General features: G+C 42.6%; 2 protein-coding genes across 3 annotated transcripts in view; one reads left to right on the top strand and one right to left on the bottom strand.

Moving 5' to 3' along the window:
* Positions 1 to 22,488, top strand: part of PIGB (phosphatidylinositol glycan anchor biosynthesis class B) — a 301,093-nt gene that overhangs the window by 169,169 nt on the left and 109,436 nt on the right. The gene's annotated exons all lie outside the window — the stretch shown is intronic.
* Positions 1 to 22,488, bottom strand: part of NEDD4 (NEDD4 E3 ubiquitin protein ligase) — a 38,799-nt gene that overhangs the window by 10,216 nt on the left and 6,095 nt on the right. Inside the window, exons 2-17 of one of the 2 annotated variants that reach the window (XM_063142820.1) lie at positions 20,839 to 20,912; positions 20,221 to 20,299; positions 18,976 to 19,014; positions 18,774 to 18,827; positions 9,543 to 9,593; positions 8,209 to 8,270; positions 7,526 to 7,628; positions 6,933 to 7,096; positions 6,081 to 6,198; positions 5,811 to 5,978; positions 4,981 to 5,046; positions 3,327 to 3,446; positions 2,166 to 2,369; positions 1,384 to 1,461; positions 1,163 to 1,217; positions 1,022 to 1,080 (exon numbers count right to left, since the gene is read on the bottom strand). In XM_063142820.1, the coding sequence (XP_062998890.1) occupies positions 1,022 to 1,080; positions 1,163 to 1,217; positions 1,384 to 1,461; positions 2,166 to 2,369; positions 3,327 to 3,446; positions 4,981 to 5,046; positions 5,811 to 5,978; positions 6,081 to 6,198; positions 6,933 to 7,096; positions 7,526 to 7,628; positions 8,209 to 8,270; positions 9,543 to 9,593; positions 18,774 to 18,827; positions 18,976 to 19,014; positions 20,221 to 20,299; positions 20,839 to 20,912 (1,494 nt within the window). Of the gene's footprint in view, positions 1 to 1,021; positions 1,081 to 1,162; positions 1,218 to 1,383; positions 1,462 to 2,165; positions 2,370 to 3,326; positions 3,447 to 4,980; positions 5,047 to 5,810; positions 5,979 to 6,080; positions 6,199 to 6,932; positions 7,097 to 7,525; positions 7,629 to 8,208; positions 8,271 to 9,542; positions 9,594 to 15,020; positions 16,862 to 18,773; positions 18,828 to 18,975; positions 19,015 to 20,220; positions 20,300 to 20,838; positions 20,913 to 22,488 lie in introns of those variants that run through there. The other variant, XM_063142819.1, reaches the window with a different exon arrangement.

Below are 22,488 nucleotides of genomic sequence, written 5' to 3'. Positions count from 1 at the left end.
TTTCGCTTTTGCTAAGTTTGAGAACAAAAATAAATCATAAAACAGGAGTGGATTCTATACTGATCCCACAGAGGCACAGGATGCAAAACAGTTTGGATATTTGGTGAATGGCTTCTACATGAGGCATCCAGGAACTGTAGGTGCAGTTGCCAAGACAGACCTGGGTTTGCACTACTGACTTCTGTGGGATATGACTGTGCAATGGCACCAGCTGGAGACCAGTTTGAGAACCCTACTTTAGTGCACCAGTTGTGTTGAGGAGAGAGCAGTAGGTCTGGGAATTCTCTTCATCTCCAGCTGTCACTAGTGATAGGTGAATGTGTAAACACCTAAACCCTTCCTAATCACTTTTATTTCCCCCCAAACCTTCGCTGTTGGAAGCAGTGAGAAGGTCTTCCAGGAGGCCTCTGCACAAGACCTTCATCACTCCCCAGGCATCTGGAATGCCGAAATACTGCAAGACCAGTTCCCAAGGCACCTGACGGGAGTTCTCAGGTGCCCTGGGAAATGCATGTCTTCCCAAGGTCCCCAACACTTAGGATGATGCCATCTCACTGCAGGTCTTGTAGGGAGGCCTTTCCATTGCTAGGTAAGTTTTGTAGGAGGGAAGGGGACAGTAATGGTGATGGAGAATGAAATATAAAAAAGCCAAGCTATTACAAACTTTTAACTTTTGTTGGTGTTTTGGCTCAGCACATAATGAGCTTTGTTCATCTTTATAAGACCACACACAAACACCCATTTTGAACTTCAGAATAATTACCTATCACCACTTATTCAATGCCTTGCACAGTTTAGTCACTTCTCACATTCACAATAATTGTAATAATTAATCTGAACTATTTCGAATCCCCTGATTTCCTCCGTACAGCTTAAAGATTGGTTGGAAGGATAATCTTTAATTTACAGACAAATCATGAAGTCTACTCCAGAGGTTATGAAGTGAACGTCTGTGTGGTGGGAGATGCAAACATGTGGCTAGCTACTACAATTGTTTGAAAAGTAATAGAGATGATCTTACTGGTCCAGTTATCGCTACGTTCTGCAAGCGAGGATCTTCCCACTGAGTTTTTTTTGTGTCTGCAAATACATGTATGCGTTAGTTACGATAAGACCAGGCAACAATAGATAGGGTTAGGGTTATATTATACTTTCTACCTACTGTGGTTTATATAGAACGTCCGTCCGTCTGTATGCATTCTTTCTTCCCAGCCAGGCTAAAGGGAAAAGTGAAACGCAAGAGAACCCATTAGCGGGATGCTTAAAGCTGGTGTTGTTTGGTTCCATTTAGATCTCAACAGCAGCATTTTAAATTTATTTGTTTAATCAGACCCTGCAAAATCTGAGGTAAGTCTTTAAAACACAAAAGACAGAGGCACTCACTGGTAAGGGGCCAATATCTACAGGGTCCAAAGAGGTCCTCCTCCTCATATGAGCTGGAATTCTCAGACGGGGGTCATCCTTGGACAAAGAAAGCACTGTTATCATGCTATTTTAGCCATAGACTCTTAAGGCGCCCTTTCAGCTATTAAACCTAGGCTGTTTCCACACAGGGCCCATTTAAAACCACTTTTCTGCAAGGTCATTCCACACACCACTTAATATAGCCCAAGTTGCTCCATAAAAAGCCCTGTTTGGGTCTAATAGACCTATATCCCTAGAAAATGTGCTTAGGACTACAGCCATCAATCAGCAAATCCAAAAGATGCAAGCAGCTCCAACTTACAAATTCCCTGTTTGTTTTTAATGCAGATACTGCTTCTAGGGGAAATTGTCCCTTATATTAGCAATTTCCCTCCAGCTAATGACTTAATGGATCTTCTTCGGAGCTGGGGTAGAAGGACAGTTCATCAGGGGAAGGGGGGGAAAGAGGAAGAATAGCTTTGAATCAGGCCTTCAGTTTAGCCCTGGTGTTTTCCTGGTGCTGGATTAATTACTAACTTGGTTTTCTTTGCAGCCAACGAAATTGTCCATTCATTCATTTTTTTAATGTTCTTAATAAATACATAGGCCCTGGAGTATAATCCAAGCAGCTGGCAGGTCAACCAACACAGCAGGGATCTTCAGGGGTGGAGATGGTGGAAGCAGCTAGCCAGTGCCTTGCCAAGAAGGGCCATGTGCAGGGACGCCAAAAGCAAGCAGCGCAACAGTTGAAAGCAACCTACCCATGTGGTCGTTTTGGTATTGTGATCTATGAAGAAAGGTCTCCCATTGGGCGCATTCCGAACTTCCCAGCCTTTGGGAAGAAAACCTTGATCTGCTTCCGGTGGCTTTGGATACGCAGGCTGCTGCACAGAGTCATCCGATGGTAAGGCTGGCCTGGTGGAAGGACTTGGTGCTGATGGCTGCTGACCTGCATCAGCTCCCATCTATCGGAAAGGGGAAGAGCAAGAAGAGTTACGTGGGTCTCAAACAAGGGATGCCGTTAAGATTGCGCTAACCTTTTGCCTTGTCCTAAGCAACAAGCAAATCATGCTGAGCTGTGGGTGTCCACATTCTTAACTCCCATCGTTGAAAACATATTCTTTTAGAAATTTTAGTCACCCATAAGCATGTGCACGAGGGGTGGGGATGCTGCAACAGACCTAGTCAGGCCTGGCTGCAGCTCTCCGGGGTCTCAGTCAGAGCTCTGCCAGCACCGCTCTCCACGGTCTCTGTACTGGATATACATGTGAGATCTTGTGTCTGAGAAGCAGCACAGATCCGTGGGTTTGCCCTGAGCACGGCACCTCCCTTGTCCCCAGTTGCAAAGGACGGTATCACTGACCAATTCTTCACAGCTGTAGTCTCATAAGCAGCACGTTTCAATGGTTCCAGGATGCCCAAGAGGATACAGGATGAGTATGGTGCAGGGCTAAGCAAACTGGTGCCCTCCAGGTGTTCTGAATTACAACTCCCATCATCCTTGCCTTTGGCCATGCTGGCTGTGGCTAAGATCTGTAGGACACCAGGTTGCCTACCTCATGCTAGACCCTACCAGCTTCTCACACAATTTTCAGTGACTGAACTACAACTCCCATCATCCCAATCTGGGGTAATGGGAGTTATAGTCCCACACATCCAGAGGGTGCCAGGCTGGGGAAGGCTGCTCTAAAGGCATCTTTGGCAGACGTTTCCGCTCATGTGAACTGTTGCCTTGGCTCCAGGGTTTTTACAGGACATCGATGAAACCCATGAGGCAGTGCGACTGCAGCAATTTTCCTTCCCCAATTATACTCTCAAGGGCAGGAGTGAGGGCAGGAGTGAGCCCTGTACTCTTAAGTGACTTGGCCAAAGACCATGCAACAGTCTTCAGTCTAGAGTGTATGACCAAGAGAAAAAGTTACCGGTACAAATGGCTTCTTCCAAGTGGTTGTTTGGGAATTGTGATCTATATAATAAGGTCTTCCTTTTTCATCTTTCTTTACTTCCCAGCCTGGAGGCAGCCCGGTTGAAGTAGGCAGTAACTAAAATTTTAATGAAGAGAGCTTTGCTTAGGAGTGTTAGTGGCTGCAGGGAGACAGTCAGTGAAAAGACAGATTGCTACCTGTAACTGAGGTGCACACACATGGATTTTGAGCCTGCACGAAGCTGTGATTTGGGAAGCTTCTATAACTGAGGAATTCTGTTGGGAACCCTTCCCCCACCATCCCCGTGTGCCTGCCCCTAATAGGTTCCTGCCTATTCCATCAGTACCTTGAGGCTGGCACTGTGGCCTTGAGACCAAGAGAAAACACTATCTTCAGTACCCAACGTCGATCTTGATCATGACACCGAAGAGGGGACAGTGGGTGAGTTGTGTGAATGCATAGATGACCCCTCGACGCCAGTTTTTCTTTATCATGGTCTCTATGCACCATGTATGGATGAGTAGCAAACTAACTTACAACCGAGGCCCCCCCCCTACGACAACCACAGAAAAGAGACCAGCACAACCAGAAGCACAGTCGGCTTTTAACCGAGTGAATGGCAAGAGAAGCTCCCCATGAGGCACAACCAATGGCGGTCAGAAGAGAACTGAGGGAATAGACGGGGACCCGCCACTGGGACGTGCGCACTGCGAGGGGTTCCCACCCAGACCCCTCAGTCATAGAAGCTACCTGAATCATGGCCCTGCACGGGGCAGAGCCCAAACACGTAGTGCATAGAATCCATAAAGGAGAACCGTTATACTTCTCTTTGACTTTTTGGGAGCACTCCTATTTTTGAATATTAACTAAGGAAGGAACAAGAGCACCTCTTTTGCAGACTGTGTTTAACCCAGCTAGCCATGAGCAGAAGAGGAGACCTTCCCTTTGCCTTGAATCTCAAAGAAGAACATATCTCCCTAGGGCTAAGGAACGCTTAACCATGGCTCAAAATCTTTGCTAGATTCCCCTCTCGCTATGATGACTTTCCATTTTGCCCTCGGGAACGCCTTTCCCTATCTCCATTGTGATCTCTGTTCACTAAGCGCTCCCAAACTCCAATGATACATCACTCAGAATCCACCTCTTTCCTTACATTTGCAAGAATCCTCACAGCCGTTCCTTTTACTGGGCTCTGCTTTTGTCCTTCTCCCATCCTCCAGTTCCATCTCTTAGACTCCGTTGCCAGACAACTGCCCACCCCCACCCCCTTTATCCTTGGCAAGTATTTACTGAATTATTAAGTTCGTATGACTAATTTTAAGCTTGGACACGCCTGTCATCATTTAACGCTGTCGGGATAGCCTCAGAATCTTCATTTAACGTCCTCGCTCACACAGTCTGCGTCCACAGCCATTGATACTCTTGCCCCTTAAGGTGCTAATTTTCAGTAGTGCTTTGTGTTCAGCCTTAAAAGGTCTGCTACATTATGTCAAGGTTGTACGTCTGCAGGTGCACAGTTGCGTACCTGCAGGCATTCAGTAACAAAAGTCGTACTAGTTGCGAACGCTGAAGTAACATGCAACTCGGTCACACGCAGTGAAGAGGTCTGGAGTGATCATAATTGGGCAGGATGTTTCAGAGCGTAACTTACAACAGGAAGCACTGGATGTTCCTCCGCTCGGTAAGTCTGCAGGCTGCCTCTTCTGCCAAAGTCATTCTTGGAGGATAAGAAAAGGAAACCTTTTAGATGAAGGGGGACCATTACTGCTGTGAAGAGATGAGTAATACAGGCAGTCGAGTGGCCACACCGACTTTACTTATCCCCAGAAGATCCGGATCAGATATGCTCAAAAGGACGTTTGGGTTAAGCCTCCCCCCAACACCATCCCTGCACACACACCCCACAATGCCCTCAACCACCTCAGATGATGCTCTAAGTTAGGATGACCATATGAAAAGGAGGACAGGGCTCCTGGATCTTTAGCAGTTGCATAGAAAAGGGAATTTCAGCAGGTGTCATTTGTATATATGGAGAACCTGATGAAATTCCCTCTTCATCACAACAGTTAAAGCTACAGGAGCTATACTAGAGTGACCAGATTTAAAAGAGGGCAGGGCACCTGCACTTTTAACTGTTGGGATGAAGAGGCAATTTTACCAAGTTCCACTTATATACAAAGGACACCTGCTGAAATTTCCTTTTCAATACAACTGTTAAAGATACAGGAGCCCTGTCCTCCTTTTCTTATGGTCAGCCTACTCTAAGTGCCAAAGTCTTGCACATTATTCAGCCACAATGGCTGAACTGTACAAGTTCTTAGATGCAACATATCCAATTTGCGGAAAGTTAATGAGACAGAGTTCTCCTACTTTTTGAACAAGCTAGCACTTGAAAGATTATTGTGGTACAAAGCCCTGGAAGCGGGTACCATAGTTTCTGTTGCTTAAAGCAGATCCTGTTTGATTTCTCAGCATGCTTACAGTGCAAGAAGCGGCTTGACCAGCCATCGAACTCCCAGAGGTAGTCAGTTGAGTGTTCAGTTCTTCTGCAAGGCAGGTGTCTACATCAGAGTTGCTCTGCTGAACAGTTGCTTGGGGAGCCTGGTTGCTATACATGGTGGCTTCGTCTTCTGTTATGATCTCCCAACTCTTTAAAAACAAAAACAAAAAAACCCCAGGGAAGACTCACCAGAATTTAGAGTGCTCATAACCTTTTTTTCAGCAAGAAGCTGTGGGAAGCAAGGTGCTCACCTCAGGGGAGTCTCTGCTGTCAAGGTTCTCCATTTCCTCGGTTATTTGATGCCGACGGGCAAAAGCGTGCTGCACTTCCAACTGAATATTGCCACTTTCTGCATTGGGCCTGTTGTCCCTGTACAAGAAGGCTGTTATTGCAACACAGAAGGAAGGTGGATTCCGAGGCCTCCCCCGCTGCCCTGAAGGTTGCTTTAGTGAGTTACTCGCGAGAACCCTCCGTGCTTGTGAACAAATCCTAGGTTTCATTTCATTTTTAAGATTTCCAGCAGGGTAGCCATGTCAGTCTGCTGCAGCAAAAACAACAAAGAGCCTTGTGGCACCTTAAAAACTCTTTGCGTTCTGTTTTGTTTCAATTGCTTCTGACTATTTCTGAACATCTCTCTTCTTGGTCCACTGAAAAATATGTTGAATTGGAAACTGGAATGGATTTGATTCTCTGGCCTAGTGTGAGGGCTGGCTGTACCGCCCAGAGAGCTTCGGCTATTGGGCGGTATAAAAATGTAATAAATAAATAAATAAATAAATACCCATGTGCTGGACTGCTCAGCCAACATGCTAACTTGGCTGTTGGGAGGATTAACGGAAGCTCTGGAAAAGGGCTCTGAAAAAAACCCCATGCAGCTGGATTCCTAGATATCCAGTTTTATGTGTCCCTAAAGTATTAATGTTCCATAAGAGTTATAAATGTTCGTGGGTGGTGGAAACCTACTTCTGAGGGTGTCTTGCACCTTGTCCTACCCCGCAAGCTTGGGAGTGCAGACCCACTGGTTTATCACAGACCTTATCTAGTAATATGCATTTATCTCACCATAGCACATGATATTGAATAAAGAATGCAGTAAGACATACTGAGCCGTTGGCCTTCTCCACTGCGTCCGTCTAGATTCGTGGTGGACATAGTAGGTCCTGCCAAGGACATCCTGCCTCTCTTCCCAGCCTGGGGGGAGAGCAGACTCTTGCTCCTGCTGCAACTGGCAAGGAGCATCTGGTTGGTCCAATATAATCCAGCCGGGCTACAAATAACAAGAGCAACACACTGTGATGGCTGCCTTAACATTGGCCCTACACTCCCAAGAACTCCGTCATGCAACGCCAGGAAGTTACCAGAGGTAACAGTCTCCCCCCGCCCCACAGGTATATAAATCTGTCAACTTGAGCTTAACACTTCATGCACCTGATGAAGCAGACAGTGTCTACAACAGCTTGTGCCAGAATAAAAGCGTCAGCCTTTGAAGCAGATGCTCTTTTTTTGGTACATGGAGAGGAGACTGGATGAGGGCCATTTCCAACGTGCAAGATGTGGAACTGCTGGAGAAGAAGGGCTGGACCACATGACCAGAGACTGAATTGGCTCCAATGACTACAATCTTCTTAATTGCATTTATTGTCTGGATTCACTGTATCAAATCAGACCACATTTTACACCAAAGCCAAACACTCACCTCTAGCTCTTCTGCCTGTTCCGTGCCATCTTCTTCAGATCCATTGTTTTTAGGGAGGTATGTCATTTTTAACCTGAGGTGCCCTTTCACTCTGGATTTATTACTGTATCAGAGAAAAATAAGATAAGATTTGTGAACCTGTTAAAGTGTGAACGTTTGTAAACATGGATGAAAAGTGCTACATTTCCCCTTCACCTGGTTGATGCTGGATTTGCAGCTGGACTTGGAGCAATGCCTTGACCCACACCCTGCCCCCAACCAGGGGTGCTTCCAGATGAGGCTTTTATTGTACAGTCACCCAGCCTCACTCAAGGAATTTTACAAGGTTTCCAGACTTAGTCATCTCCCAATTTTAACCCTCCTATATTCTCCCACCACTTCTTCTGTCTTTTTTCTTACTAGAAAACATCTGTTAAGGAGGGAAAGATGGAAGAGCTGCACAAGGCCTTTGTGCAAGGAGGCTTCCGGTGGGAAGCAGTCTCTCTGGCCTCTGCTTTTGGCTTTCACCAGGACTGTCTTATATGCACACGTGCCTGACGCCAGAGTCCACAATGCCACAAGGCAGCCAAGAGGCAAGTTTTCTGAATGAAGGCCACTCCCAGCAACAACAAAAGAGAACGTTCATGACAAGGTGCAATGTAGACCAGCACATTCAGTGACTTCTAGGTTATCTGCTTACTAACCTCCTTGGATGAAGAAGAAAATCCTTAAACGTGTACGGCCTCTCTCTAGTTGGATGCTCTGTCTGGAATGAAATTACAGTTCTGAGTTTGGGAAGGGAAAACTCCCCAAACAGACACTTTCCTAAAGTATCTAAGGCACAACACAGTTTAACAGAGCACTGCCTTTCTAAACACATTTCCCCATAAACACTCCATTTAAGAACATCAAGAAATGCTCATCATGATAGCCAAGATGAAGATTCAGAATTAGCCTTTCAAATGCCACACTGACGCCACAACTCTCTACAATGATCTTGTCTGACTCAAGGACAGGACTGCAGCCCTAAGTTGTCTTTCAGACTTAGGTGTGCATTTTAGAGGAACAGGTGCATCTCATTTTTACAATCATGCAGGCATGACTGAACCTTTTTTTAATCTAGAGAGGACTTTTTCTGTAATAAGGATAATTAATGAGTCACATAGGAGCAACTATGCATTTTTCAATATCTAAAGAGACTTGTGAGAAGGTTTTTTTAAAAAAGGAGTTTGTTAAGAACAGCCTTTCCCGATTTGGTGTCCTACAGATGTTTTGGACTACAAGTCCCAGTATTTCTGACCATTGGCTATGCGGTCTAGGGCTGATGGGAGCTGAAGTCCAAAGTATCTGGAGAGCACCAGGTTGAGGGAAGCTTTTAGAAGAATTGAGACATTTTAAGCCCTTCTACAAATTACATCTCCCTGTGCAGGCTGGCAAAACACTTCTGCAAGGGGACAGTAAATGGTGTTGCGCATCAGAGACCTTGAATGAAGCCATCATGACATAGATGTACACTTCAGCACACGCCCACATGGCTATTACAATGTAATGATTTACACCCATACCTAGGGTTTTGCCCTCTGAAGAATTAGAAAATGCCTCTTACTGAAAAAGTAGTGACTTTGTAAAATGCTTATCACAGCATTGCGAATATACAAGGGGGGAATATTTCTAGCTCATGAACAAAATAAATCCTCTCTAAAGCAGTCTAGACATCAAAGCCTTATATACACATATACATTAAAATTTACCTGTATATATTTATGTCAAAAGGCTCCAGTGCCTACCTTGTACATTCTTTCTACCAGTCCCCTCTAAGAAACAAACTAAGGCTACAATGCTACAAATGTTTTGATGAGACAAAAAGCCCTACTACTCCCAGCATGCTCCAGGCAGGGCTGTCTGGGGAATGCTGGGAGTTGTAGGATTTTCCCCTATCTAAACATGCATAGAGTGCACCCTAAATGTACTTGAATAACAGTATTTTGATCAAGAACATAAAATATTTTTAAAAAATAAGTTTTAATTGAATACAAACCGGCAGTTGACAGAGAGGCACATCTACTTGACCAAGGAAGTCATCTCTTGTCTAGGGAAAGAGAAACAATTATTGCTCTGGAACAAGTGGGTCTTAACTGCTGACTGAAAACAAGCAGAGGAGGACCTTTGCAGGCCTACCAAGGGATGACACTCCACAATTGAGATGCCACCACAGAATAGGCCTCATCTGTCATGCTCGCTCACTGTACCTCTTAACAGTGACAGAACAGAGAGAGCTGGTTCGTACAACATGGCTGGCTCATCATGGGTTATTTAGCCCACAATAAGCTGCAGCATATGCCAGACGTGTGCAGTTATCATTTTGATTGCTCACTCCCCAATCAGGGATTGCGCCATATCTCCAAACCCCGGTCATCATGGGTTAGGAGCCTCTGGTATGGAGAAATACTCGGGAAACTCATGTAGGAGAAGACAGTCTTATGGCATTCTGATCCTAGCCCATTAGGGACTTTGAAAGGTTAACAGCAACACTTTGAACTGAACCCAGAATTTTATAGGTAGCAGACAGAGATGAAGTAAAATCAGTTATATGATCCTCCCTCTGAGCACCAGTTTAAATCTCAGTGGCTGCATTTATGGCCCTTGCTAGAATAATCGCCCTATTCTGCAGAAGTTTAAGTGCAGTACAACTAGCTCTTTTCATTTCTCTGCAGTGTGCTCTTTGAGTGCCTGCATTTTTGGAACAAAACAGAATGAATTCTGGTTGAACAAACATCTGTCCAATAACATAGCAAATCTGTTCTCAGGCTGGTCAGGTAGAGTCAGCCTGGATACAGACTGTTGCCTTTTTTTTCTCTTTAAACATTTTGGAGTTCTGACCTATTGTTTATAGCAGTATTGAAAAATACCCTATCTTTATTGAAACTAAATTGGCTAATACTACAGTCACCACCAAATATAAAGAAAGTCCTAGGTTAAACATAGTCAACCTCTTTCAATGTTTTACATGCAAGACATGATCTTCCAAGCTGATTTAATCTGCTAAAGCCTAGCTTTACAAATCTAAACTAAGAAAAATACAAGAAGAGTAAGTCACCTAAACTAGCATGATGGGCTTTATCTACATCTGAAAATCTTAGAGCAAGAGGGTACTCTACTTGGAGCAAGGGCAAAATGGCAGAATCGGTCCCAACCACAGATCAACAAGGCAAACACTGCAAAGAGTTCTTGGTATGTCACTGGATGTATTCCAAAAGAAAGAGGTGTCTGCTTGCCAACGAGACTTTGGTTTAAATTAGACACGCTAAGCAGGAAATCCGTCCCCTCAGAGTTAGGATACTGGATAAACATTTGTTCAGGGACACCAACAATTTTACTTTCCTTCAGACGGTGGTTCTCAATAAAGCACAACAAGTTTTCAATAGCACAGACAAGGATACAGAGAGAGATGTGGCTTGCCAAAAAAAGTTTAATTGGGGGAAAAATCCCATGCAAATTAGGTTACTTTGCACTGGAACATTTTCAGTTTGCATTGGAAAATATTCTGATGTCCTACAGAGTGATATAATTTAGCAAGTTTACAGTACCAATGTTAATTTGATCTGAAATATTTGATTTTTTGGGGGGGGGGAGAATTAAAGGACAATGTGATTTAAATGCTATAGGCCTATTCAATATTATATAGTTCACACGTCTCAACAACCCAGGCCTTTTTTAAGCAAGTGGGCTAAACAACCCAGAGTAAACCCAACAACAAACCCTGGGTTAACTCTGGGTTGTTTAAACCATAAACAGCTAAAGAGTTTCTGGGTTTGCATGCCACAGAACAAGTCAGGAAGGGGATATTCCTGGATTCTTGGTTAAAAGCAGAAACAGTGTGCATGCAGCTCCCACACTCCAATTGTCCCCACAAGCAAATCCACTTGCTCCTGTTAACTCAGGAATTACCGCCGTGAGCTTTGAAATAAGTCAGAGAAATAAGCCAGATTCCAGCTGGACATCAGGAAAAACTTCCTGACTGTTAGAGCAGTATGACAATGGAATCAATTACCTAAGGAGGTAGTGGGCTCTCTCATACTAGAGGCATTCAAGATGCAGCTGGACAGCCATCTGTCAGAGTATTCTTTAAGGTGGATTCCTGCACTGAGGAAGAGGTGGACTCAATGGCCTTTTAGGTCCTTTCCAACTCTCCTATTCTATGATTCTAAGAGTCAATACGGGAAGGACAAGCTAAGACAAGGACCGTCTCAGATGAAGCATCAACAATATACCAATCTTGAATATGTAGGTGACACGTTATCCCAAGATTTCTAGTATCACCCTGGCATGGTCTAGATTGCTTCACATAGTCATTTAGTTCTGTTTACTCATAGATCCTGAACAGATACACTTCACACAAGATGAGCTCAGGAGCAACAACAGGTAAAAAAAACACGTTGCAAATTGTTCTGAGCTAATTTCTGGTGAGATACAAAGAACAAATACATTTTCTTTAAAATGAATACTTACGTCTATCAGAAACAAGGTTTAACATTTCTCTCACTGCTTTCACAAGTCTTTGCCCCAATAAAAACATGGAATTCAACAACTACAACTATTTCATGGGCTCTAATGCACAATACCCTTGAATTCCACAGATTCTGATCCTAAACTTCTTCTCTTTTTTTGTATGTCGAAGTGAAACTTCTCTTTTATTTACAAGTAAACAATGTTAGATTGCCCTCCTTTCTGCACCAGTATCCAAACAAGCTGGTAAAGGCCTTGTCCTTATACAATAACTGCTGCATTTACCACGGGTAATGCTCACTCAGGCGATTGCTTAGCTGCATACTGAAACTGGCATATGTCTATGCAATCCACATTCTGAACACGCCAACCTTGCAATGCCCTTATCTATCCAGAGTTAGACCAGATTACCACAAAACATTCTCTAACATCTGCAAAAGCCAGGAGGAAACAGCTAAAATTTGCAGCATTGGCTCTGAGTCTCTTCCCTCACAAGCGTTTATGGCTAATCTTCTGGAAGTGAAACTTAGGTGGTATCTGGCAAGTTAGCTGGAGGCAGGCAAAAATTTACCAGTTTCCCTCCCCTTGACTCACTCTCTCTCTCTCTCTCTCTCACACCCACACACAGATTTCAGGGGAATGGAGCAAGTTTAATCCCCTTCAGCAGCATGTGTGAGGACCCCCGCCCTTGATTTTCTCCCATGTGAAAACAATGGCTAGCATTCACTATCAGAGGAAAATGCAAAGTGCTGCACCTGGGTGATAGAGGCAAAGCCTGCCTCCCATCCCCAACAGCAGTCCAGATTCCAGGACATGCAGAGCTTTGTGCTTCTTTTAGCATCCCTGCAAGTTATGGGCCTCTCTCCTGTTCTTATCCACACAGCACCCATCATGACATATATTTCTTAATTTAAAAGAAGGCATGTCCACTGCCCCACATGTGGCTCATTTCCTCTTACATAATTTTCAAAGTTTCAGGACCTGCTTCTCACTACATCTTACACAGAAGCCTCACACAAAAGCTGTGGATTATGGAGAATACATCATTTAACCCTCAGCAGCTGAAGACAAGTAGCCTGACACACAGAAGAACAGGCAGCAGGCAGGCAGCTTTTGCTGCTGCTGCAGACGCTGGAGTCTGAAAGTCAAGCACAAATTTAATTTCATGACAGCTTGGAACAGATAGCTGACATTACTAAATGTGACTCCAATATCATCTTGTTAAATTTGAACCGAGACTCGGCATATCGTTATACTAGGCCAGACTAACTGGAGTCAAGGAAGTATTTTCAGGGTTGTTAATTTTAAAGTGAATCACAATACAGAACTATAATTGGAGATGGCATGTATATTTAACAAAATTGTTAGGCAAGGCTATTTTTCAAACAAGACAATCCTTAAGCTGTGACTTAATAAAACTGCAATCATACAACACAGTTTCAACTTTAATTTTGCTTACGCTAATTCATTGGAATTCCAGGACAATTTTAGCCAATATCAAGATGGACTGGAGAACAATCACCTGAGCATGTGGTCCAACAGAATGAAATGGTTCTTTTTACCCCCTTCCAGTTATTAAAGAAGCAATTGGATTTCAAAACCCAGATCAAGGCAATTTGTTTGCAAGAGTGGATATATTTTGCATAAGAGACTCTTTGAAATATGGCTAGCCAGCCTCACAGCAAAACCCTGTTTGACTAATAACACGTTAGACTGCACTTTAAATTTTACATGTGCCGCAAGCTAGATTCATATCAAGATTTCCTAACAATGTGCCTTTAATTTTTGATGACTATATGCGCGTCTTAAATTTATATACAATCTGGGTACTAGGAAAATATCAATATAAACTTTTGGCCTAACGTTAATTTCAGTAAAAGTTTAAGGTGAGGCAGAGACATTCTTTGTGTTGTCATCACACAATTAGTACAGCTTGAGGACTTTTGAAAGCTGGTTGCTGCTTAAAGAAATCAGCTCTACAACGTACATGCCGTCAATCTAGTGTGTGTGTATGTGTGTGTGTAAGAAAGAGAAAGAGAGAGAGAGAGTGCACATTCACACCATGCAGGACTACCACAACGTTCACAGTTCATGAAACAAGTAGTATGACCAAAATAGCAACTTGAAGAAGGAAGGAAAAAAGCAGTCGTCTATTTCTGAGTCGGAGTACAGCATACCAAAACAAAGATACAGATGTCAGATCTAGTAGAAGAGACTATCGTTACACAAAAAACCGATACTTATTCTGCTTTGAAAAGGAATTCGAGGCAGAAATTTTCACCAGCTCCCGCTCCCCCAAAGGTAACTTACAATAAAAACAGAAATATGAAACACACTGAAAACCAGAACTAGGTAACAAGTACTGAATATCTATTTTCCCATTCCCTTTTTTGTCAAATAGGTATTTAAAAGTCTTAACGATTTAGTCAGTTAAATGAAAATTAAGATTGATGATCAGAATATAAAAAGATATCTGCTCCCCTGAAGTTTGATGATTTATCATATGTTAATGCTGGAAATCAGTTTAAGCTTTTAGGGTGCAAAGAAATGAAACAGTGGGAACAGGGAAGAGTGGGGGCAGGGGGGGCAGGAATTAAATTACTACATGCAGCAAAAGCAGACTTGCTCGGTTTAAAAACATACACGCCCACGTCATTTTACCACTCTAGTAGCGGATACAAATTCTTCCAATACCATTAGAGAAGTGTCAGTCTGTGTGATCTTGATTTCGGCTATTAAGCCCATATTTTTTTCTGCTTCGTGGACTCACTATTTTAGCGAAACACCCAACGCTGACTGCATGTGAACGGAATTAGGCACAATTTAGCTTATCACTCGCTGAAACTTTCTATTAAACTCATGAACGTGCAAAACATCAACAACAACACACTATTTAGTCTGTAATATATTCAACTGATTATTGCAAATGTGTTCCAGAGAAGTCAATCCACTTAATCCCAGTACATAAAAAGCATCGCACATGAGGGCCACTCCTTTTAGACACACTCACCTCTAGAGGTTTCATCAAAGTCCGACTATGAGGCTCTTGTCCAGGTATTCTATCTGTCCTTTGAACTCCATCAGGTTTTCCCTCTCTCTCAGAACCAAAGTGAATATGTAAATGTGACATTCCTGCTCTAGAACTATATTTAAAACTAGATAAAAATGAGGACTGTGACGATCCCAACGAAAGACTCCTTTGCAAACCATGATGGATCTTGCTCCTCCGTGAAGTTGGCCTTTTTTCAGAGTTAACACTGGCACAATCCTCCATGTTTGAGGACCAACAGGCGGATGCACTGTGCATGCATCTTAAATTAGGGTAGGTTGCCACAGTGGGCATGCAGGAAGAGGACCCAATTTCACTCTTTGGTGCAGGCATTCCATGAGAGAAGTGAAATGAAATAGAAGAACCTCCATTTGGTATTTCCTCATCATGTGCTGCGCGTTCAGAGCCATCTGTGGCCCACGTTCTCTCCCACAATGAGCTGTTCAAACATAGTTGTTTAACATCTCTGCTTTCGTTAGGAGGACCAGCACTTTTGGAGAGTCGAAATCCATTGACCACAGTCGAGAGGGAACCCTTGGATGTGACTTTGTCTTCGCTTTGCACCTGCTCGCTATGGGATAGCCGAGAGGATTGCCCATTCGGTAGAGGAGAAGTTGGAGACATCGGTGGGGTATTTGAAGGACTCTTTGGGAAAATAACCAGAGATGAGCAACGCCTTAGGGGAACTTTTGTTTCTCTCATTGCCGGCAGCTTTGTTGTCCTCAGTGCATGTTCAGAGTTGTCTTGGTCAAAGATATTTCTGCCTGAAAAATGCTGTATAGTACTGCTTCTGTGAGAAGTGGATTTGTAGTTAGGAGCTTTACCATAGACCATGTTAGCAGGAAAACTACAACCATCTCCAGCAGAGAAGGGGCAGCTACTGCCGTCACTGATTATACTGCTGCTGTATGACCCACCATCACTTGTGGTACTTGTACATGACCCATAGTCACTCCCAGCACTACTGGAGGCTCCTTTATCACTGGCTGAGACACTGCTGAGAACACCACCACATGCTGTGAAATCAGACAGACTGCTGCTGGTAGTTAGCTGGTTAGTCTGATGGCCAATCACATTCCTGTTGCAACAGTCCCCTTTTTTCCTTGTTCTGGCCAGGGACAAGTGGTCTTCAGAAGCCACAGGTTGGGAATAACCACTGACTCTTGAAGCCTGCAAGGAAATCTTCAGTAAGGCACTCCTCTTGGGTTTCCGGAATGGAACTGCCTGTTGATTTGTCTCCTGCGTTACAGAACTTGAGAGTGTTTGCTTGGGATTCTGCTCCATTCCGACATTAGGAGCAGCATTCGGCTCAGGCTCTTTGACGTGCGTGTGAGTATCCAAATCATCTCCGAGTGTCTCCGATAATGGATCAGTATGACTTCTTCGGGCTGCAAAGTGCAGTTTCAACTGCCTTGCCATTTGTTCTCATTTCCACAGAGGAAGGTCAGAAAGATTTTTCTTCTAAAGTGAGAGGGAGCTGCCCGGAATCCCGTACCTATTCATCTTTAGTATAACTGAGAAAACTCACTAGAAGTGCAGGCAGCTGGCGACCTAAAAGCTGCCTGAAATTAGCAAGTCATTCCCACTCCACCGTTTCTGATTCTGCCCAGGGTTGCTTGTGGCGAAGAGAACATTCACTTACAAAGCACTCGATTCCAAGCGACCTTTAAAGCTCAACTCAGCTGCAGCACTGCTAACACTGTCAGCCTTGTCTGAATTCTATTCTAACTTGCGCAAGGTTATTACATGGCAAATTAACTCAACAGCAGTTCTTCCTACAGATTCTTACAGCTGCCCTGGCTGAATTTTGGTCTGTGCTTTCTTTAGCAGCGTATGGCCACTAATATTTTTACCCAGTGGTTTAGAGTTACAGGAAGTTGGTAGGAATGAAGTTCCATGTAATTATCAAATCTAGAATTCAATTTTTAAAGATTAAGCACGGTAGTAATCTGATAAGAGCATGTTATACATAAATAAAATAGCAAGTAGCTTCAGTGTGGGAGTGCTACAAAAACAGCACACTTTAAAAGAAGTTACTAAGGAAGCCAGCCCTGTTATTTCGGAGAGTTGGGTCAGTGGGCTTTATAGTGAGGGAACAGATTACTAGAAGAAAACAGAACCAGACCAGATTAAAATCGGGGGATCCCAAGAAACCAGCATACTTTTACAGCTTAAAACCTGTGGATTATTTTTACAGCAAGCTGGTGCCTAAACTTTGTGAGACACTTAGATTCTTTTTACATTAAGTATAGAAGAATGTTCCCTACGTACAATATCATTGTAATAAGAGCTCCATCTGGATTTCTGCAGAAGGCGAAACAGTACCCCAACATTATGGTCTGGATCCAAACCAAGCCATTTCCCAAGTTGTTTATGAAGCTAAGACATTTGAGAACAAACCCATTCCAAGACCACAGAAGCAAAAAGTTCCTCCAGCAAGAGCACAATAACTCCACCAAGCAGCATAAGGTTGCAATCTTATAGCGATGCCCATATTTTGGATTTTGGCTAGACGGGCTTTTTCACCCATCTAGCTGGGGTGCATCGCAGCAGGAGGGAAGGAGGTTGGGGAGGCCTGGGGATACGTTGTATCCTGGCTTTCCCAGTCCCCTCCCCAACCACCGGCACACCCTCTTTACCCTGTCTATGAGGTCGCCTTTGCAACCTCAGAGGGGCAGCCAGCATGATTCTCTCTGCACCAGCGAGGAGGGGGAGGGCCAGGGGGTGGGAGGGCCATAGATTCCTGGATCTATAGTCAGAGTGCTATCTCTGACCGCAGATGCAGGAATCCGAATTTTCCAAACTCTGGGTAGGGATCATAGGATTGCTCCCTAAGTCAACCTGGAGTTTTTCTGAACTGTTTAAATTTCACTATAGGTTCTGTTGCCTTTCACTTATATTGCTGCTAAGTCAAATTCTTTCCTGGCATCTAGTGGCACTTTTGAAAAGTGCACTACTGTTCCATCATCTATGTTAGCCAGTAGACATTAATTCAGCTATGTACATCTTTAAAGACTCAGAAGTTATACACGATGCATTTCTAAATCCTGCCACAGCAATGTGGAATTAAACCACAGGCAGCAGAGAACACTGTGCCATTTATTCCTGTGTAGCTCACATGACTTAATATTTTCTACTTGGTATTTATTTAACCTTTACTACATTTTCGGTTAGTTTACATTAAAACCAGCATTTTACAGCCTCCAAGGCGAAAGGAACAAGTTTAAAACACACACACACAAAACACCATACCCTAAAGCTTATTTAATCCTTATCTGAGCCTTGTGAGTGAAAATAACACAGCATACTGACAACTGAAAAAGGAACTGAAGTCAGCCATTTGTGACAGTTGTCACTAACTAGATATTCTTAATATCTAGTTTTTTCCTCTAAAACCTCCAATTGCCCAGAAGATGTCTGAGGAGAGTCTCATACATTTTGTTTTTCATCAATGCAATCAATTCCAGCAGTGCCTGCACAACCGCAAACACCCCCATTAAAGCCCCTTCCAGAGATCTGAAAAAGACGTCGACAAGTACAGGAAGTCTACAAGCAGAGAAATCTGGAACTCAAGTATTTGGAAATGACAATAGAAGCAAGAGGATTGCATGTCACAGTGCTATTGCTGGAAACAGATCCAAACTCCCTAGTCAAAAGTACAAGATTATAGTTCTTTCCAGTAACGAACCACCACTGACAACAAAAAAGACCTACCAAACGGTTTTCATCAAATACTTCAAAGAGAAACCTGTGCTTCTGAGGATTGACCTAGAAGAAAGTTATCCTCTGGTTAGTTGATTTCGTAGGAAAGGAGCATTAGATACTACAAAGTTGTTTAGCACCATGGATATTATGTAATTTAAGACAGCATTAATTGACACAAAAGCCTACACAACATACAATAAGGATCACTTACTCTAATTAAGAATTCTTCATTCCACTTTGGATTCAATGTCTACAAGTAAAGAGAGAGTAAATTACTACAAGATATACAGAGCTGCCTTTTTCTGTCAGGTGTCGGCCCACAAAGCCCAGTCCTGTCTACCTCATCTGGCAACAGCTTCTCAGGGTCTCAGCAGAGGCCTTTTTCCAGCCATGCTACCAAAACAATTAGCTACAGGAAAAGCGAATGCAGTAGAAGCAGACTGCTGCATATATCAATTCAGCCCTTGGTCCTCAAAGCAGCCAAATGGTCTGAACTACATTCATATTGATCAGCTTTGTTCAGAAGAAAAACTTGTGGATCAGACCAACTGGCTGGCACTGCCTTAATTAGGTGCCTAATAAGTTCTATATTAGCTTATTCCATGCTTCCCCTTCAATAACACTGGCTGTTTTATTTGAGGCCTTTTGCACTGAAGTCGGTTAATCTACATAACCATTAGTAAACTAGATAGGGAAACTGATCACCAGTAGTTATTGTTCCTTTGAGCCCTACAAGCAATGGAACTTTGAAAGAAATCTACAGTTCCAGAGAAGTCACCCTTGGCAAGTGCTTTAGAGATCTATTTCTTCTTTGTTTCTTACTCCCCTTGAGAATAAGGCACAGAATTGATGAAGTGGCATGCGCTCCTAGTGAGATCTAGTCATACTAGGAAATGGGCATTCACCATGAGAACAATCTTGCATCTGATGAAGTGAACTCTAGACCACTAAAGTTTTTGCCAGAATAAGTTTGCTTGCCTTTGGCGCCAAATGACTCTTTGTTGCGCCTGTGGTCAAAATGTAGAAGACAAGATTGCTCATTGTGCTCTTTACTGTCTGTTAAATTATATTCCCAGCAAAAGAATCTTTAGGAATTTTTAGGATTCCTTGTAGCAATGTTCGGGTGCCCCACTCTGGTATTTTGTTGACTGATTTAGAAAAATGCATGTCTTACATCGCTTGCAGTAGCTGCTTAACACCTCCCGTAACACACACACCCCAAGCAAGGGATATCTACTATCTCCTGCTGTATCAATCTGGGGTGATTATCTTATAAGTGTACATTGTTTTAACAGTTTACTGTTGATATTTTGTATTTCTAATTCTACCTTCTACATTTTTGTGCCAACCTTTGGTTTAAAGAAATAAATGATGAAGACCTTCCTGAGCAATTACTTTTCAGGTCACTTACAAGATTTTACACTAATTCATTATGAAAAAAAGTGTGAAGACTAACCTTTTTAACAGTTTTTGTTTGCACACTGGTAAGGTCTACATTAGCTGAATCACGTACTGTCACTTTCACATAAGGATCACTGTACAAATACAGTAAGTATGAACAATTAAACAGCATTATTCTGATTGTAATCACATACGATTTGGGCATTGATTGTCAAAACCATTTTAAACAGATATACTGATCAGAATCTGTGCTGCTTTTTTACCATTCCACCTCTGCCAATAGTTTTGTAAGAATTTTGCCATACTAATACCTCACCCACTAAAGAAGACACATTTTCTCAGTAGCAAATTCAACCACATGGGTGTCTACAACCTATATTCTCTTAGCCAAATTTTATAGTGTTTCATTGCTGAAAGCAGTGTGAGATTTCCTGCACTCAGCACAATATGTCTAGAAGACTCGAGCAAGTACTACATACAGGAATCAAGTCATAATCTAGCTACCCTGTTCAACTTGGAAGCAAAGCATTAGAACGTTGAGCAAGGAGCACGGAAGCTAGCATGAAATACCCCTCCACTAAATGCTGCCATTGTAAAAAATATGCTGAAATGATTTCCAGAAGGGACAACGCATGGCTTCCTCCTCAGCTTTGCACACAGAATACTTACTCACCTTGTTCCTAAGAGATCCTTCTTGGCCAGGTCAATTCCAGCTATAATCTTCAACCTCACGATCCGCATGTTTTCCTAAAACAGAAGCAGTTTTTGTTTCTGATTAGCATCTGGCCAAGATGCAAGCTGAATTTTGCTGGTTTAATAACAGCCCACAATTGATAAAATACTGATCTGAAAGTGAACCACCAGCTTAATAGCCATCTTTCTTCTTTGTCTGCTTCCCACACTCCTTGACAGAGGATAACAGACTCCAAGCCATGTTTCTCTTAAGCTAGCATATGACTTTACTAACGGGCTATTATTTCAGGTTGGAATGATCTGAGAAACCAGACACCTTTTGGGAAGTCAAAGAGTGGGAAGTTCATTATTCTAGCTGAGTCCGTCTATAAAATGGACAAAAAAATACAATTAAGTTATTTTATTTAAAAGTTTTATATCCTATCTTTTTTTTAAAAAAAAAAGAAACTCAAAGGGATTAACTATTAAATACAATCCTAGATCAATAAACTTAAAAAAATTAAACAGAAGCAACAGCACAAATAATCAAAATACTGTCAGCTGTTATCCACTACCCAAAGGCCTCTGGAATTGACACATTTTCACCAAATGGTAAAATGAGACCAGTGATAGGGTTATTTTATATATTTTTCTTCTATCTGTTGTATAACAATACAAGGGTATTTGGGAGATGAGGGCAGCTTGTTATATGTTAATACACATGCATATTTGGTTACTGCAATAATTAAAAAGCTTTGGTTTGCAAGTAAATATAGCCTTTAAGCTACTTAAAAGCATAACCAACAAGGTCTGGTCACGCACATTAGAGGCCTTATGCACTACAGAACTTATATCTTTGAAACACTGGGTGGGATGGCGGTGGGCACACATATGAGATGCATGGGTTTCTGTTTAGCTCTCTCCATATGCATGCAAGGTTACTAAGCCCAACTATTTAATTGAAGACTTCAGTCAGGAAATAAAGAATTGCAGGACTAATTCCATGATGACACCAAGGAGTCTCAAGCAGCATATCGTAGCGCTACACAGCCAACTGATTCTTAAATTGAGGTGGCCTTCAAAATTGCTTTGATATGTGTCATATGGGGAGTGTTCAGAGAAAATGACACAAATTTCACTGGGCTAGTGCAAGCTTGTCACGTAAGCCTAAGCAGTTCTTTAGATCCTAGCTCAAGTACCCAGACTTTCCAGAAACAAGGTCTAGTAGTCACTGGGTAAAGCAGTTTCTCTCTAGAAACAGAAAGGAAATCACATCCATGCTGTTTGGCTTAGAGTCACAGAAAAAATAAAATGCAAAACCTATTTGGAATCTTGACCTAGAAAGCAGTTTTCTACTTGGTTCAGTCTCTTATAGTTTAGCTTTCTCAAAGCATTTGGCTGAGGGTCATGGACTCAGTTTCAAGAGGTTATATAGATATGCTCAATCTACATATACAAATTCTGGTTTCATTTTAAAAGCAGGTTATTTTTCAGGTCACTGAACTTCCTTTGAGAAGCCCCCAAACCTATGTGTATTGGGGCACATACATGGAGATATATATTTGAAAACAACAACCCAAAATTGTTGACTTTTTACAAGAATCGTTTATGTCTCTCATGGAATGGCAGACCTGTTGCTTTTCCCTGTTGG

Source organism: Elgaria multicarinata, chromosome 16 (genome assembly GCF_023053635.1).
Source record: "Elgaria multicarinata webbii isolate HBS135686 ecotype San Diego chromosome 16, rElgMul1.1.pri, whole genome shotgun sequence".
In the NCBI taxonomy this organism is placed as follows: domain Eukaryota; kingdom Metazoa; phylum Chordata; class Lepidosauria; order Squamata; family Anguidae; genus Elgaria; species Elgaria multicarinata.
Note: the sequence above shows the minus strand (reverse complement) of the source record. Positions and strands in the feature narration are given on the sequence as shown.